This window comes from Notolepis coatsorum, assembly GCF_963971535.1.
Source record: "Notolepis coatsorum genome assembly, chromosome: 7".
NCBI lineage: Eukaryota > Metazoa > Chordata > Actinopteri > Aulopiformes > Paralepididae > Notolepis > Notolepis coatsorum.
Genome location: NC_140171.1, coordinates 36658913 through 36673184, shown reverse-complemented (window position 1 = coordinate 36673184; position 14272 = coordinate 36658913). Strand labels below are relative to the sequence as shown.

At 41.5% G+C, this 14272-nt stretch overlaps 1 protein-coding gene across 1 annotated transcript; it reads left to right on the top strand.

Annotated features, from left to right (window-relative positions):
- The first annotated feature begins 672 nt into the window (after positions 1-672).
- Positions 673-13888, top strand: ube2kb (ubiquitin-conjugating enzyme E2Kb). The gene is made up of 7 exons (XM_084319036.1): positions 673-810; positions 1738-1831; positions 1939-1997; positions 2156-2238; positions 7501-7600; positions 10608-10736; positions 11235-13888. The coding sequence occupies exons 1-7, from the start codon at positions 748-750 to the stop codon at positions 11307-11309; spliced, it is 603 nt and encodes a 200-aa protein (XP_084175162.1). The 5' UTR covers positions 673-747; the 3' UTR covers positions 11310-13888.
- The last annotated feature ends 384 nt before the right edge of the window (positions 13889-14272 follow it).

Here is a 14272-nt window from a genome sequence, read left to right as displayed (position 1 = left end):
ATACAGCTGAGCAAACTGTGTTACACTGATTAATAAGAAATAAGAACAATAGGAAGAAATCACTGTGCTGTTTTGTGTGACATTTCCAGAATGGACAGGGTGTGTGTGTGTTTGTTTGAAAGATTAAGTCGAGAAAAAAAGGAAATAACCTCAAATGATTGTGCAACACATTCACAAAGTGTGCAATTAATTATAATCGTATCACATGATGACAGTGTGCCAATCAAAACTCGCGTTGGTGTAGAAACATCCAGAAGGGAAGTGAAAACAAGGAGACCAATTTTTTTTTTTTAACAAATGTTTTTTATTTTCTATTTTTTTACATGAAACAACTAACAAGACAAACAATACAGTAACAGTAATAATCAACAATAACTCACAGGACAATAACAGAAATAATAATAACAATAATGCCAGTCCGGTAATTAAATCAGAATGAAAATAGACTAAAAGACATACAAATGGACACCACGAGGAGACCAATCTAGAACAATTCTAGCTCTTCCATCTCACTGCACACTGCGTGTTTCTAGAGACTGCAGGGGTTCCAGGGTCGCCGCTCGCCATTTGTTTTCAAAGGGGAGCTGCTTTTGAAGTGGAAAAGGGGAGCGAACGAGAGAGAGAGAGAGAGAGAGAGAGAGAGGGGGGGATCCCAGCAGCAGTCGTCAGCCAGCCAGACATCATCACACAGACAAGGAGGAGGCCTGCTCTCTAGGTACAGATCCCAACAGGAGGAGACACGGAACCATGGCTAACATCGCGGTCCAGAGGATCAAACGGGAGTTCAAAGAAGTTCTCAAAAGCGAAGAGGTATGATGACGATGATAACTATTTCACTCGATGATGTTGCTTGTTGCTTGAAAATAGTTAGTTAGGCTTGATCATGATCAACATCGGAGGGTCACCGGTATCGGGTGGGTGTGTTCAGGAAACACCGGGGATCGAGCCGAAGGCCTTTACATAACAGTGCTAAATAAACGAGTTTCTACTTGCTTCTTGTATTGTCTGTATGGATACACATGAACAATATGTCAGTCATAATAAGACGACAATAACAAAACAATGATTATGGCAATGCTAGGTTGATGTGGTAAGCGTCAGCTCCCCAGCTAACTTTAGCATGACATTATTAGCTGTACTGTTAGCTGCTCACTAACTTAGGTAACGTTATCGTTTCTATTAGTGGTCGGTGTCAGGTTATAACATGGCTTATAAAGGGTTTTAGTCATTTAAAGCGACTGTTCTTCTTCTACAGCCCCTCAAGCTATAACGTTCACTCGTTTATGATGAATTGAAAATGGGGGACCCTTATGTAAACAAGACGAAAGTCTTTCTCTGGTCTGCATCCCCTTAACAATTGTATGTATTGAGCTGTACTGTACTGTACCCATTCTGCAATCTGTTAATAACGTTTTCATTCATTCAATCAACTGTCATCAGATGACTACCCCGGCTAGCATGGCTAGATGTCTACCATAGCCTACTACTACATTATGCAACGACTTGCTAAACAAGTTAAAAGCTGACTAACATCAACATGCCTATGCCTGTACCATAGATAGGTTTTCTAGAATTCGAGGGTAGCAATACAACTTATCGCTGCATTTCTTAAATTATTATTTAAAACCAGAATGTGTGTTAGACGTAAACATGTATCACTGACTGAGACCCTAAGGCTTGTAACGAAAATTGTAGTGCTATTCATAACGTTGTGACATTTTGTTTTGTCTTTGATAGACGAGTAAAAACCAGATAAAAGTAGATCTGGTCGATGAGAACTTCACAGAACTGAGGGGGGAGATTGCTGGTCCGCCAGACACGCCTTATGAAGGTGACAAACAAACACACGTCCATCTATAACGAGGTGGTATTGAAATAATTTCACAACTCTTTGCCAGATACTTATTTCAGTTTTGTCTTGTTTCTTTACTTTTCAAGGTGGCAGGTATCAGCTTGAAATAAAAATCCCAGAAACATATCCTTTTAACCCACCAAAGGTAAGTTCAAAGTCACACAGAAATGCTGTCCGTTCTTACCTTCTACCTCTTATTATCTTGCTTCACCCCCCCTCCCCACTCAACACACACACCTTCTATTCTCTTTCTCACTCGTTACATTTTCATTCAGATCACTCTTCTGTCTTTCGCTCTCTCAGGTGCGATTCATCACAAAGATCTGGCATCCTAACATCAGTTCTGTGACAGGAGCGATATGTCTGGACATTCTAAAAGACCAGTGGTGAGTCAACAATGCCTGAACCTGGTGTTCTACGTCACACTTGTTCCAGAGGGAAAAACTGATATCAGTACCCTATAGGGGGTTGCAAAGTGGGTGGGAAGGTAGATGGTTGCCATGCGTTGCTATGGACACTGGTCACCATCTTTGATGTTGTTGTGTTTAAAAAAAAACTTGCATTGAGAAATCGCTAAAACTGCAATATGCACAAAAACGGGTAGGGATGGAGAAAAAGAAGGGTCAAGGGTTTCTCCTATGGTATTCATAATATTATCTGTGGCAGCTTTTCACACAAGAAGACTTCCAATCCAAACCATCTTTTTATTCATCAAATCAAATCTAAATGTATTTGTAAAGCCCACAATCACACGTTAATGTCCCCATGGGCTGGACATGTCTTCTTTAAACAAGTCAAGAAGAAACATCACAATAAATCAAGAAGTTCAGTAGTGTTATTAAAAGAAAATGCACCTGTCAACACGTACACGGCGATCCTCTACAGGTGGCGGTTTGTAATGTCTCCTGGCATCACGTAACCAAGCCATATATACCATAGTGTTGTCAGAAATATCGATACATATCAATACTGAATATTTAAAACGGTTTCGATACTCATTTCCCGAAATATCGATACTTTCTGCAGTATCGATACCAGCTGGCTTGCTCGCAGTGTTCTACCGCAAGTTGTTGACAGACAGACACACGCTTGCCCCTCCTCCTCCGCTGCAGCCCTCCCCCTCGCAGACCTGTCTTCAGTTTGTAAACAGATTTTAGCTCCGAAGATGGCTAGTGCAGAGCCTCCGCAACTTGTGCTTGTGGATAAAGAAAACAGCAGAAGTGCTGTTTGGAAGTACTTCGGGTTTGAAGTAAACGACGAAGGAAAAGCTAAAGCGTTGTTACAGAGCAGTGCCAACGATACAGCTATTAGCTAACGTTAGCTTATGCTAGCTGGCCACCTTTATAATTACTTCATGGAAACGGGGTAACGTTAAGTCGACTTCATACTAACTACACTAGTACACGTATGAACTCGACATAACGTTACCCCGTTTCGGGAAAAGCTAAAGATGCCCATTTGCAAGCGTTGTTACAGAGCAGTGCCAACGATACAGCTATTAGCTAACGTTAGCTTATGCTAGCTAGCTGGCCACCTTTATAATTACTTCATGGAAACGGAGTAACGTTAAGTCGAGTTCATACTAACTACACTAGTACACGTATGAACTCGACATAACGTTACCCCAATTCGGGAAAAGCTAAAGATGCCCATTTGCAAGCGTTGTTACAGAGCAGTGCCAACGATACAGCTATTAGCTAACGTTAGCTTATGCTAGCTACAGTAGCTGGCCACCTTTATAATTACTTCATGGAAACGGAGTAACGTTAAGTCGAGTTCATACTAGCTACACTAGTACACGTATGAACTCGACATAACGTTACCCCGTTTCCATGAAGTGTTTAAATAGCAGCAATCTTGTTGAAAATGTAACGTTAATAAATGCTCTGAGTCCGAGCATAGCTCCGGAGAAATCTCTCTCTCTCTCTCTCTCTCTCTCTCTCTCTCTATCCCTCTCCCCCCTCTCTCTATCCCACCCCCTCTCTCTCTCGCTCTCTCTCTCTCTTTCCCTCTCCCCCTCTCTCTCTACCCCCCCCCCCTCTCTCTCTCTCTCTATCCCTCTCCCCCCTCTCTCTATCCCACCCCCTCTCTCTCTCGCTCTCTCTCTCTCTTTCCCTCTCCCCCTCTCTCTCTACCCCCCCCCCCCTCTCTCTCTCTCTCTCTCTCTCTCTCTCCGTCATGAAAATTGTTGTAGTTGTTGTTTTAACCAAATAAAAAGCAGCAGCACTATTGCATAACTGAGTCATGTTTGCTATGTATTTCTTTCTTTAGGGGAGTTTGTTTCACAGTTTTAGCATGATGTTTTATAGATGGCTAGGTTAAACAGGTTTTTGTTTTTAAGAGGGGTTTGATTTAGATTAGATAATTTAGTTATTTTTAAATGTCTGATCTAAAGATAAACAAAGGGTTTTAAAAGTGTTATATTTATCTTCTCTTATAGTACCAGAGAGAAGCTGAGGAGAATCAACAAGCAACAAAAGCAAAATTTGTTTAAAAAAAAATATATATATATATATATTATTATTATTATTTTTGGTATTGAAATATCGATACTTTTCAAGGTATCGTATCGAAGTCGAAATTCCAGTATAGTGACAACACTAATATACCATGGACGACACAGTCCATCTACTCTACTTCAACACAACTAGAACTTGAGGGCAACACAGAGCTAAATTCACACTTGCACCACAGTATGTGGAAATGACAGAATGGCCTAGATGTCTAGCCAAGCAAGAGACTGGTTGGAAAGCATAGTAATTAGATAAGGTCGTGTTTCTCACGCTGAGTAACTGTCTTTGTAGGTCTGGTGATTCCATTTAGCCTGACCACAATGAGCTTCATTGCATGACACACTGATTTTCTGCGGTTTCTTTTTATCTCTCGTTTACTCCCATCCCCAAATTTAGTTATTATGCCAATTCCCTTCCTGGTCGTTGCGCTACCCTACCGTCAGTCTAGGGAGGGTGTAGATGACCACATACCTCCTCCGATACATTCTTTTCACCTGACGGCGAGGAGTTTCACTGGGAGAGTGGAACATGCACAGAGGTTTACGCCATCTCCCACAGATCCCCTCCCTGCCCAGTAGGGGCAGTAGGTGCAATGACCAGGACTCATACCCCACGGCTTCCCACCCATGAACACTGCCAATTGTGTTCATAGGGACGAATGACCAAGTCAGAGATACCGCTGCCGGGAATTTAATCCGGGTTTCTGTGGTGGTAGGCGAGTGCTTAGACCTCTACACTACCTAGCCACCCCCTGCTATGGTTTATTATCATCAATGAGTCCTTGTTAAAGTTAGAATTTCATATTCCTATTTAATGACTGAATATGTGGACAATAATTTACTTGTGGTGGTCTATTACTATTTCCCTGAATTCCCTGATCAAATCAATAAAGGAATATCTTCTTATCTTATTTTTCTAAAGTAAAAAAAACTGACCATAATCATTAGCTATTCAATAATTCACTAGTTTGGCTTACACCAATGACAACAAAGACACATCATACGTTTAAAATATTTATTGAAACAAAATCGAGAGAGAGCAGAGAAGGAACATGCTGGACTGGTGGTTTGGCGCACTCTTAGGCCATGTTTAGACGGAGAGTCTGAACAGAAACCGCAAAAGTCGTCTTGCGGTCTCACTTTTAATGTTGCGTTTAGACTAGTGTTTTGGGATGGAATTCTGCGTGCAGACGAGGCTGTAAAGACTCGAGACGACGGAGCCCCGCTGTCACACGATTGGCGCAGATGTCACATGACCAGAAACGTCAGTGGCCAATCAGATCGCGCAAACCGAACGCGGAAGTGCAACTCCGTTAGGGAAAATATTCACGCAACCCATACGCTACACTGCCTCAGGTCGTTGAGACAACAAGGCATGCTGTGAAGACCCGCCCTACTCTGCCTCTGATTCACAGACTGTGGGTGGGGGAATGTGATTGGACCAAAGCAGAGTCACACAGACAGTGGCTCCAGTCCAGTCACTAATAGTTGCGATAGCCGCTGGACTGATTCTTGTGTATTTAAAAGTACTGCCAATGTAGCCTTCAGGTGATCTCCGTGGATAGAGAATCAGACATGCTTGTTCGCTGTACACTACATTGGAATACTGACAAAGCCATACTTGGTCATTTACTGTACAACTGGGTTAGGACATTTGACAACCCTTTCGTCATAGTTTTATGCGGTTTGACTGTTCAGATGATAGCGCGAAGGTGTATAGTTTCTAGGATTTCCACCCAGGAAGGTGGTCTCACTTTTTTGCGGATTCTCCCCGCAAAAACGCTGTTGCCGTATAAACAAAAGGCACATCCGAATTTGTTTTCTTCCGGATTCACCTGCTAGCGTTTCGTCTAAACATGGCCTTAGTGTGCGCACTTGGCTGCAAGGCGCAAACACATGCCTCTAGGTGGCGCTAGAGTGCCCTGTGGATGTGAGAGTGACCTGTAGATGTGAGTGTGTGTTGCTATGTGGAGACGAAGTCCAACAAGTTGCAGACACCCCCCTCCCAGAGGAAAGCGTAAAAAATACCCATATCCCTGAGCTGATTTGGCAGGGATGAGGGACCTCTGACCTTGGATGGGGGGAGAGGGGAGGGTGGGTGTGGTCTTTCCAGAGAGTAGAAGCAGACTAGTCTACAGGAATTCAAGTGCCGTGTTAACATTGAAAACTAGACATGCATAAGAGGCGGGCTTTTAAGAAACACACAAAATAGAGTGTAAATGGCGCATAGATGGTTGCGCATTGGGGGTGGCAAGTTGATGGGGTCAGGATTGGCATAGTGGGAGGGGAAAGCTGCATAAGTGTCTAGCTGTAGTGTGTGTGAGGAGACATGGGGTGGAGCAGGGGACCAGATGAGGTGTGTAAGGAATGTTGATGTGTGTCATAGGTGTAGGCCTTCTCCCCAAATCACCATGCCTAAATGACTTAATTTGACACAAAACACTGACGAGTTTAATTGGCCCACACATGGTAATAAATAATAGTGCTAGCCACTCCAGCTTAAAGGGTGATGACCAGTGTGTGTGCGGCCACTTTGGCCTCTCAGAAATCTGTAAATAAATGCAATCAAACTCACGTGTTTTGCGATTTAGAAATGCACATTTAAAATGACAAATGGACATAAAAAAAGAAAGAAAAAAAAACGTATTTTGAATTTGTAAAGATATCGGTGGGTGGATGTTATTTGTCACATTCAGATTTATTCAGATTTTAGCATGAGACAAGTTGATGATGTACATTTGTAGGTTGTTTTCTGCAACAACAGTAAAGACATGCATGGTAGGCAGGGAGTACAGATGAAAAAGAGCTCATTAGCTAATTCTGGCACATTTACATTGATGTGGAAACTGAAGATGTTGATTTAATGTGCACTGTCCCTGGGTAAAAAATAAATAAGTTAAACTTATATCGTAAAACATATATATATCTCGATACTTGGTGTCACTGTATAGATATAATATCGGCACGTAAACTATTGCTGTATTGATTTTGCCCCCTATCGGCGACTAGTCGCGAAAGCCAGGGTATCACATGTGCTGCTTGGACTAATGATCGTCTATCAGTTGTGCATGACATGTTTTTTTTCTCTCCCTCTCCTTCACCATCCACCTGTAATCCCCCCTCCCCCCTCCTCCAGGGCAGCTGCTATGACTCTGCGAACAGTGCTGTTATCTCTACAGGCTCTCCTGGCTGCAGCTGAACCAGATGACCCACAAGACGCAGTAGTAGCCAACCAGGTGAGAAAGAGGATATGTATGGAACAGTAATATACTGTATACTTTGCTTCTCCCTTTCAATTAGACTGAGTTCAACAGACACTATATGGGCCAGTTCAATGGCAGTCACACAGGCTGTCCAAGAAAAGGTGGCACAAAAACAAGGACTTGTTGAGCAATGGTTGCAATAGCAAAACCATCCACATCACCATGTGAACGTCACATCGGCACCGACACAGCCCCTCCTCAATGTCCCATGACATTGTCCATTGGCACAACCCTACACTCAAGCAGTGTTGTATAAAAATGCATTTACACTCAGCAAAGTAAGGTATAGGAAAAAAAGGATCGTTTTGGTATATGTATTGAGTAGAATCCCGGGTATCGGCAACTCTATAATTTTTTTTTTAACCTATACCCAGCCCTAACCAATAGTAGGATATCACAAAGGGAAAATACATTTCAAATGTCACCGTGATCAAATAAACTGTTTTTACGTTTGAGAATAGTGCCACCATTAGGCCAAATGCCTTAAAACTTCACAGGGCTCCTCGCAGACAAAAAGTTCACAACTAATAACACACCCCTTCCTGTTTACCATGCATTCATCCAAATTTCTATTGGATCTGGCGGTCAAAATGTTGTGACAATCAGGTGAACAGCTCAAAATCAATATGGCGGACTAACTTCATAGGTCCTTATGGCAAATATGTTGTCCATATTTCTACATCTCATTTTTTATTTCTAGAGTATCATTTTTGTGACTGTACCACAAACGAGTCAGGAGATGTGTAGAGGAAAGGCCATTGGCCATGAGTCAGGAGATGTGCTAGAGCAGGGGTGCCCAACTGTTTATGAACCAAGATCTACTTTTTAATTTACCACCTAGCCGAGAGCTACCAGCCAAAATTGTATATTGTAAGCCATCATTTGAGGCTTTATAAAAGCAGCATAATGAACACAAATCTGTCAGTGCCGAGTCCGACCTCATCTTAAATAACAAACAGCATTGCATGTTGTAGTTAACAAGGAGAGGCAGAGTTGATTTAAATCAAATCAACTCTGATTTGATTTAAATCAAATTTTATTAATCGAGATCTACTTGAAATCAGCCCGCGATCTACCGGTCGATCGCGATCGACTGGTTGGGCACCACTGTGCTAGAGGAAAGGCCATTGGTCATGAGATTTCTTCTTCATGGGGTCATGAATGTGCACAGAAAATGTTCATGACAATTCAGCGATTACTTTTCAAGATATCTTGTTCTCAGATTGGCCTGAGGTGGTGCTATAGGTAAGATCATGGGGTGAGCAAAATCAATGTTTGTTCTTACAGGGCTCATTAACACTTTTTTTTTCAGTTTATTTTATACTTTTCTTTGTACTTAGCTTAGCTATGTGAAGCACTTTGGTTGACAAGCGTCATGTTTAAACGTGCTATATAAATAAATTTGATTGATTGATGCCGGCCGTGTTTTCCTTTTTACCCCCTTGAATGCCGCCACCCACTTCAATGTTAGCGTTAAAAACGCATAATCTATGTTTTAAATTATGGCTATGTGTCTAATCTGCCCGTCGCTTATCAATGACTTGTTTGCAGTCAACATTGTCGAAACGGATTGTTTTTTAATCGGTTCATATCCTTTTTATAGCATTTCGAAAAGCTATCGTTTTCTCAAATTTCCGGAAAATAGAAAGATTCCCTCATAAATGGCATTTATTGGAATATTCTCGAATACACTAGACACGTTGTCATTTGTCTGCCTATTTATGAATAGTTTTCAAATAAACGCTAGATTATCGATAGTATATGTGTACTTATGCACGCTATAGAAGCGAGCTGAGAAATCAATTACCTCATTTCCTCAACATCACACAAACACACACATACGGGACACGCTGAGATATAGGTCAAAACAGCTCAGATTACCCCAAGACTGGTAACATAGATTCCTTACCTTAGATCAGATGTTCTCCAAAAAGATTATTCCAATTCCTGATCGCCATTCCAAATATCGATCACGTTTATTGATTGATTATTGGCTGCTGTAAATATATATTCCATATATATTTCCATCTCGCGATCACTTCCCTCTTGATCAGACGGCTCGCCAGCATAGTGGAACCAGTAGGCTCCCCCCACACACATCCACCACACATCCACCAGTATAATCGAATGGCCTGCAGTTACACAGGGATAGACGATAGGGGGCGGTATTTTCCCATCAGAGCTCCTAGAGGGGCTGCTGTACCAACGGGAGACTCTGTTGATGAAATATGAATTCAGATCGCTAATAAAAAAATAAAACGACAATTCGGCAAGTCGTCGGCACTCAACGGGGGGCATGAAATACCGACATAACGTCGTCGGCACTCAAAGTGTTAATATCCACAGCAAATGTTGTGACCATATGACTAATGGGTCAGGAGATACTAATTTGAAAACTGAAAGTTGAGCATGATGGCATTGGTGATGCTACAGGGAAGGTCATTGGGTCACAAATGAATTTAGGGGTCATGAATGTTCACAGCGAATTATATGCCAACCGGCCATAACCTTTCAGTTTGGCCTGATGGTGGCGCTAGATGAAATGGTTGAGTTCACCATAGGGGTGAACTAGGGGTTATGAATGTTGACATAAAAGTTTGTGACTACAACTAACGGGTCAGGAGATATGCTCATGTGAAAATGTTATGTTTGCCCTGATGGTGGCGATATAAAGGTCACAGGGTTACCAAACTCAATAGGCGTCTTCCATTAGGGGTTATGAATCTTCGCAGCAAATTATATAGCAATCTGATGTATCTTGCTCACAGACAAATGGGGGTGAGAACATCCTCCATGGAGGTGATAAATAATACCTTATTTATAGAGCGCTTTTCAAAACAGTTACCACATGCTCCACAAAATACAGACCAAAGAAAAAAGGTCAACATGGACCCTGAAACCGGCTCACAGCAACTGAACATTGGGTTTTCTCATGCTAAATATTGTATTTGTGCTTGTGTCCCTCTCTCTGCGCCCTCAGTATAAACAGAACCCAGAGATGTACAACCAGACGGCGCGGCTCTGGTCTCACGTCTACGCAGCAGCCCCCGTCTCCAGTGCCGACTACAAGCGCAAAATAGACAAACTCTGTGCCATGGGCTTTGATAAGGTCAGAACCACCTCCAGTGTTGTATGATTAAAAATATATATACTGCATGTTACGGTAAACATAGGAAAATGGTGAACGTACACATTTCCAGAGAAACGTTTACATTCACAGTGACTGTAGACATTTACCTAGCGGAATGGGAATGGTTATGTGGTTGGCTATGCATTTTATAGGTGATATTGTAAGTTAATTATGTTCATGTGTATTACCTTGGACCTTCACCGGACATAGGTTTCTTGAGTGTTATTGCAAATATGTAATGTATATAATATGAACGGGTACAGAATAGTTTAGTCTTGAGATTGAACCATGTAAGGGGATAATTACATATTTTACAAATTGAACAATCCTCTTCAGATTGTCCCCTGAATGTTAATCAACTTTGTTTGAAAAAAACCTGATTGGGATATCTTTATAGAATAGAAGTACTTTATTGATCCCGATGGAAATTCAGCATTGATTGCATCTACTATCCTGTCTTCCCTTGTTTCCTTTTAGAATGCAGTAATAGCGGCCTTGTCTTCAAAATCCTGGGATGTGGAAACAGCGACAGAACTGCTCCTTAGCAACTGAAACACCCAGCCAGGCTTGATGATTCAACCCCCCCCGCATCACAACATCAGCTCCTCCATTTGACCACTGCCTTCCGTTCCACTCGACCTCCCACCTGCCCAAACAGTCAAACTGAGCCTTCACTTGGGAGGGTTGTCACTATGCGTGTATGCTACAAACTTGACAACAGTAGCATCACCATCGCCAATATGCACACCACCTTTGCTGCCTACTGTCTCCCCCTCTCCACGTTCAACTACCACAAATTAAAAAAAGAAAGAAAACAATCCCCCCAAAAGATCTATTTAAATCATGTCTTTCATTACAACTTTGGCATTTTGGCTCCGTTGTATTTGACAAATTCACAAGTTCCCTATTATTGCAAGGAGTCACAGCCGCTATTACCTTGCAGAATTTCCACCCGTGGAATCACACAAGAACACAAACAATCTCAAACTCAAATAGCCAGACTCGGTACATGCACAGCAAGGATGAAAGTTATCTGTAAATACTAGATATATAAAAGTGTGTACATTTGAAAATAAATGGGGATATACTTTACTTTTTCTTACATGACATTGTAAAAGCAATTATTTTATGCTTAGTTTACAATTATATAGATATTTTTTATCCTTTTGTGGTCCATGAGTAACCCACCCCGCCTGAATGTCCTCTTGATTAATTTGATTGGCCAAGACTAGGGTATGGCAAGACCGCCCAAAATATCCCTGTCCTAATTTTCTCCATTCCACCTTTACTCCAACAAGCTCCGTCTTCCATTTCCTCATTTGCTGCCCTTTTAATGGGGTGCAAGCCTGACGGGGCTGAACCCTATTGTAATCGGTGGTTTTATTATTATTATTCAGCTTCCGCCACATGTACCTCAAATGCACGCATTGCTTTTTATGCATTTCGGCATGCTGATAGAACAGCAAAAGTTGATGTGATGACACAAAATTAACAATCCTCATGGTGGCGCTATAATGTTGCGTTGAAAACCGCAAATTCAAACGGCCGTATCTCATTAACCATACAGTGGAGATGTGACTTGCTACACTTATGTCCTCGTGAACTATTCTGCCTCCAGGACCCATGAAGTTCGCCATATTGGATTTCCGGCAATTTATGAGAAAAAAGGCTTTCGTTCTAGCACAAATTTGAACCAAACTAACATATTTAGGAGACATAGTTGCACATTCTTTGTGCAACCCAGCTGAACAGGTTAAAACACAGGTCTGTGAACAAAAAGTGTGTAAATGGCGTAAAATACATGCATGACCACATGAACATCAAAAGTTGCTTGCATGACTGTTTCCGATACAGAACTTGTTCAGTAATGTCTGTCGATTACAACGACACAGAACGTTTGCAGATCAGTTCAACGATGCCAGAGATGGTAGTTTCAATTTCCACATCCATATATTTTTGCAATTCTTTCATGAGTTGTTTTTTCTAGTTCACGGGTCAGAACATCAATATACGTAAGTGATTTGGCTTGCACCTTTTTTATTTGAATTCTTCAGCCAAATGACGTGGTGACAGGGTGTCACTTCTATTTAGCACCTCACCAGTCTTTTAAAGAACCAATAGGACTAGAGCGAGATTCTATGTTGAACCACTAAGCACATTCAGCATGATCATTTCATCCTAATGATTTTTTATTTTTTTTTATACTTATTGCAGTACAATCAGTTACAACAATTGGGCACAGACGGAGTGTAAATCGTTATGAGGTAGAGAACTCACAGCAGATCAGTGTCTGAACAGAACTTTATTTTCTCTGCCCCAGATTAATTCGCACGATCCAGCAGTAGGCAACCAAGATGTGGACCACGTCCATGACACACTGTAGGCGATGCCCTGTACATCCCATCCCCAGACCCCATTGTTGTGACACACTCCCAATCATTGTCATAGAACCAAGTCTTATGGATGGTAATAAAAGAGGCTGGAATTCCTCTGTTGTACTTTTTATTTAAAAAATTGCAGGCCTGCATAACGTACCCCAAGACATTACTTGAGGTACCTGGACTGAAGAAGTTGACTAGCGTATAGAGGTGTGGTATCCATACATCCTCACAACATCGCCGCCGTCAAAACATTTTCAATCCTTTTTGCTTGGCCTCCTGCCTCCTGGCATACGATACAAGGAGGTTATGATGAAGAAGCTGGAAGCCAGACAGTGGATCTGCCTCGAGGCAAGAGAGCCACATGGGTAATTCCAGTTGGTCTAGATGTAGTACACCAGTACCATCTCCCTTCACTTGTAAATAACAAGGTTCTTTAGAAATAAGAGCTGATGCAGCATCACTAGTTGCACCATCTATGGCTGGATCTATATTTTGTAAGGAAGAAGGAAAAAAGGACGTAGCAACGGAAGAACTCCCCGTCTTCCTGATGTTCTCCCCTTGTTCACTATTGCACGACAGCAAAGAAGCAGGAAAAAAAGAAAAGGGTTGGGGTTTTTCAGTTTGGATTTGGCCTTTTTATTTTCCTTGTTTGCTTTCTCTTCTGAAAGCAAGCATCAGCAGTGCAAAGCATGGTTATTTATTGTGACATTGTCATGTTTCTTTTGATTAAAAAAACTATGTGGAAAACTAGCTTTGCCGTTGTCTTGATTCTGAAGGAGGATCTCACTGTGAAGCCGTGGTCACCAGAACAAATGGAACACACAATAATATCTAAAAGCATTTATTTTATTTTTTTTGGAAAACATGGAGAAAATTAAATATGATCATGTGGATAAACTTCCTTTAACATCTACATCAAAAATAAGTCGTTATCAACGCAACCCAGACGTTTCATTCATCCAAGGCTTTAATAGCAGGTCTTACCCTACCAAAAAAAAATATCTCAAAAGAACAGAGAAGTATGGAAATAAGATACAAAAAAACGGTTTTCAGTGGTACAATGACAAAAGATGACAGTAATTTCTGATTGGTATGCATTCCAAAGTGAAGTATTGTTAAAATACTTAATTTTTT

Coding starts and splice junctions, on each gene's coding strand:
- ube2kb (XM_084319036.1), top strand. CDS start 748: ATGGCTAACATCGCGGTCCAGAGGATCAAACGGGAGTTCAAAGAAGTT. Junction 1,832..1,938: donor GCCAGACACGCCTTATGAAG/GTGACAAACAAA, acceptor TTACTTTTCAAG/GTGGCAGGTATCAGCTTGAA. Junction 2,239..7,500: donor GACATTCTAAAAGACCAGTG/GTGAGTCAACAA, acceptor CCCCTCCTCCAG/GGCAGCTGCTATGACTCTGC.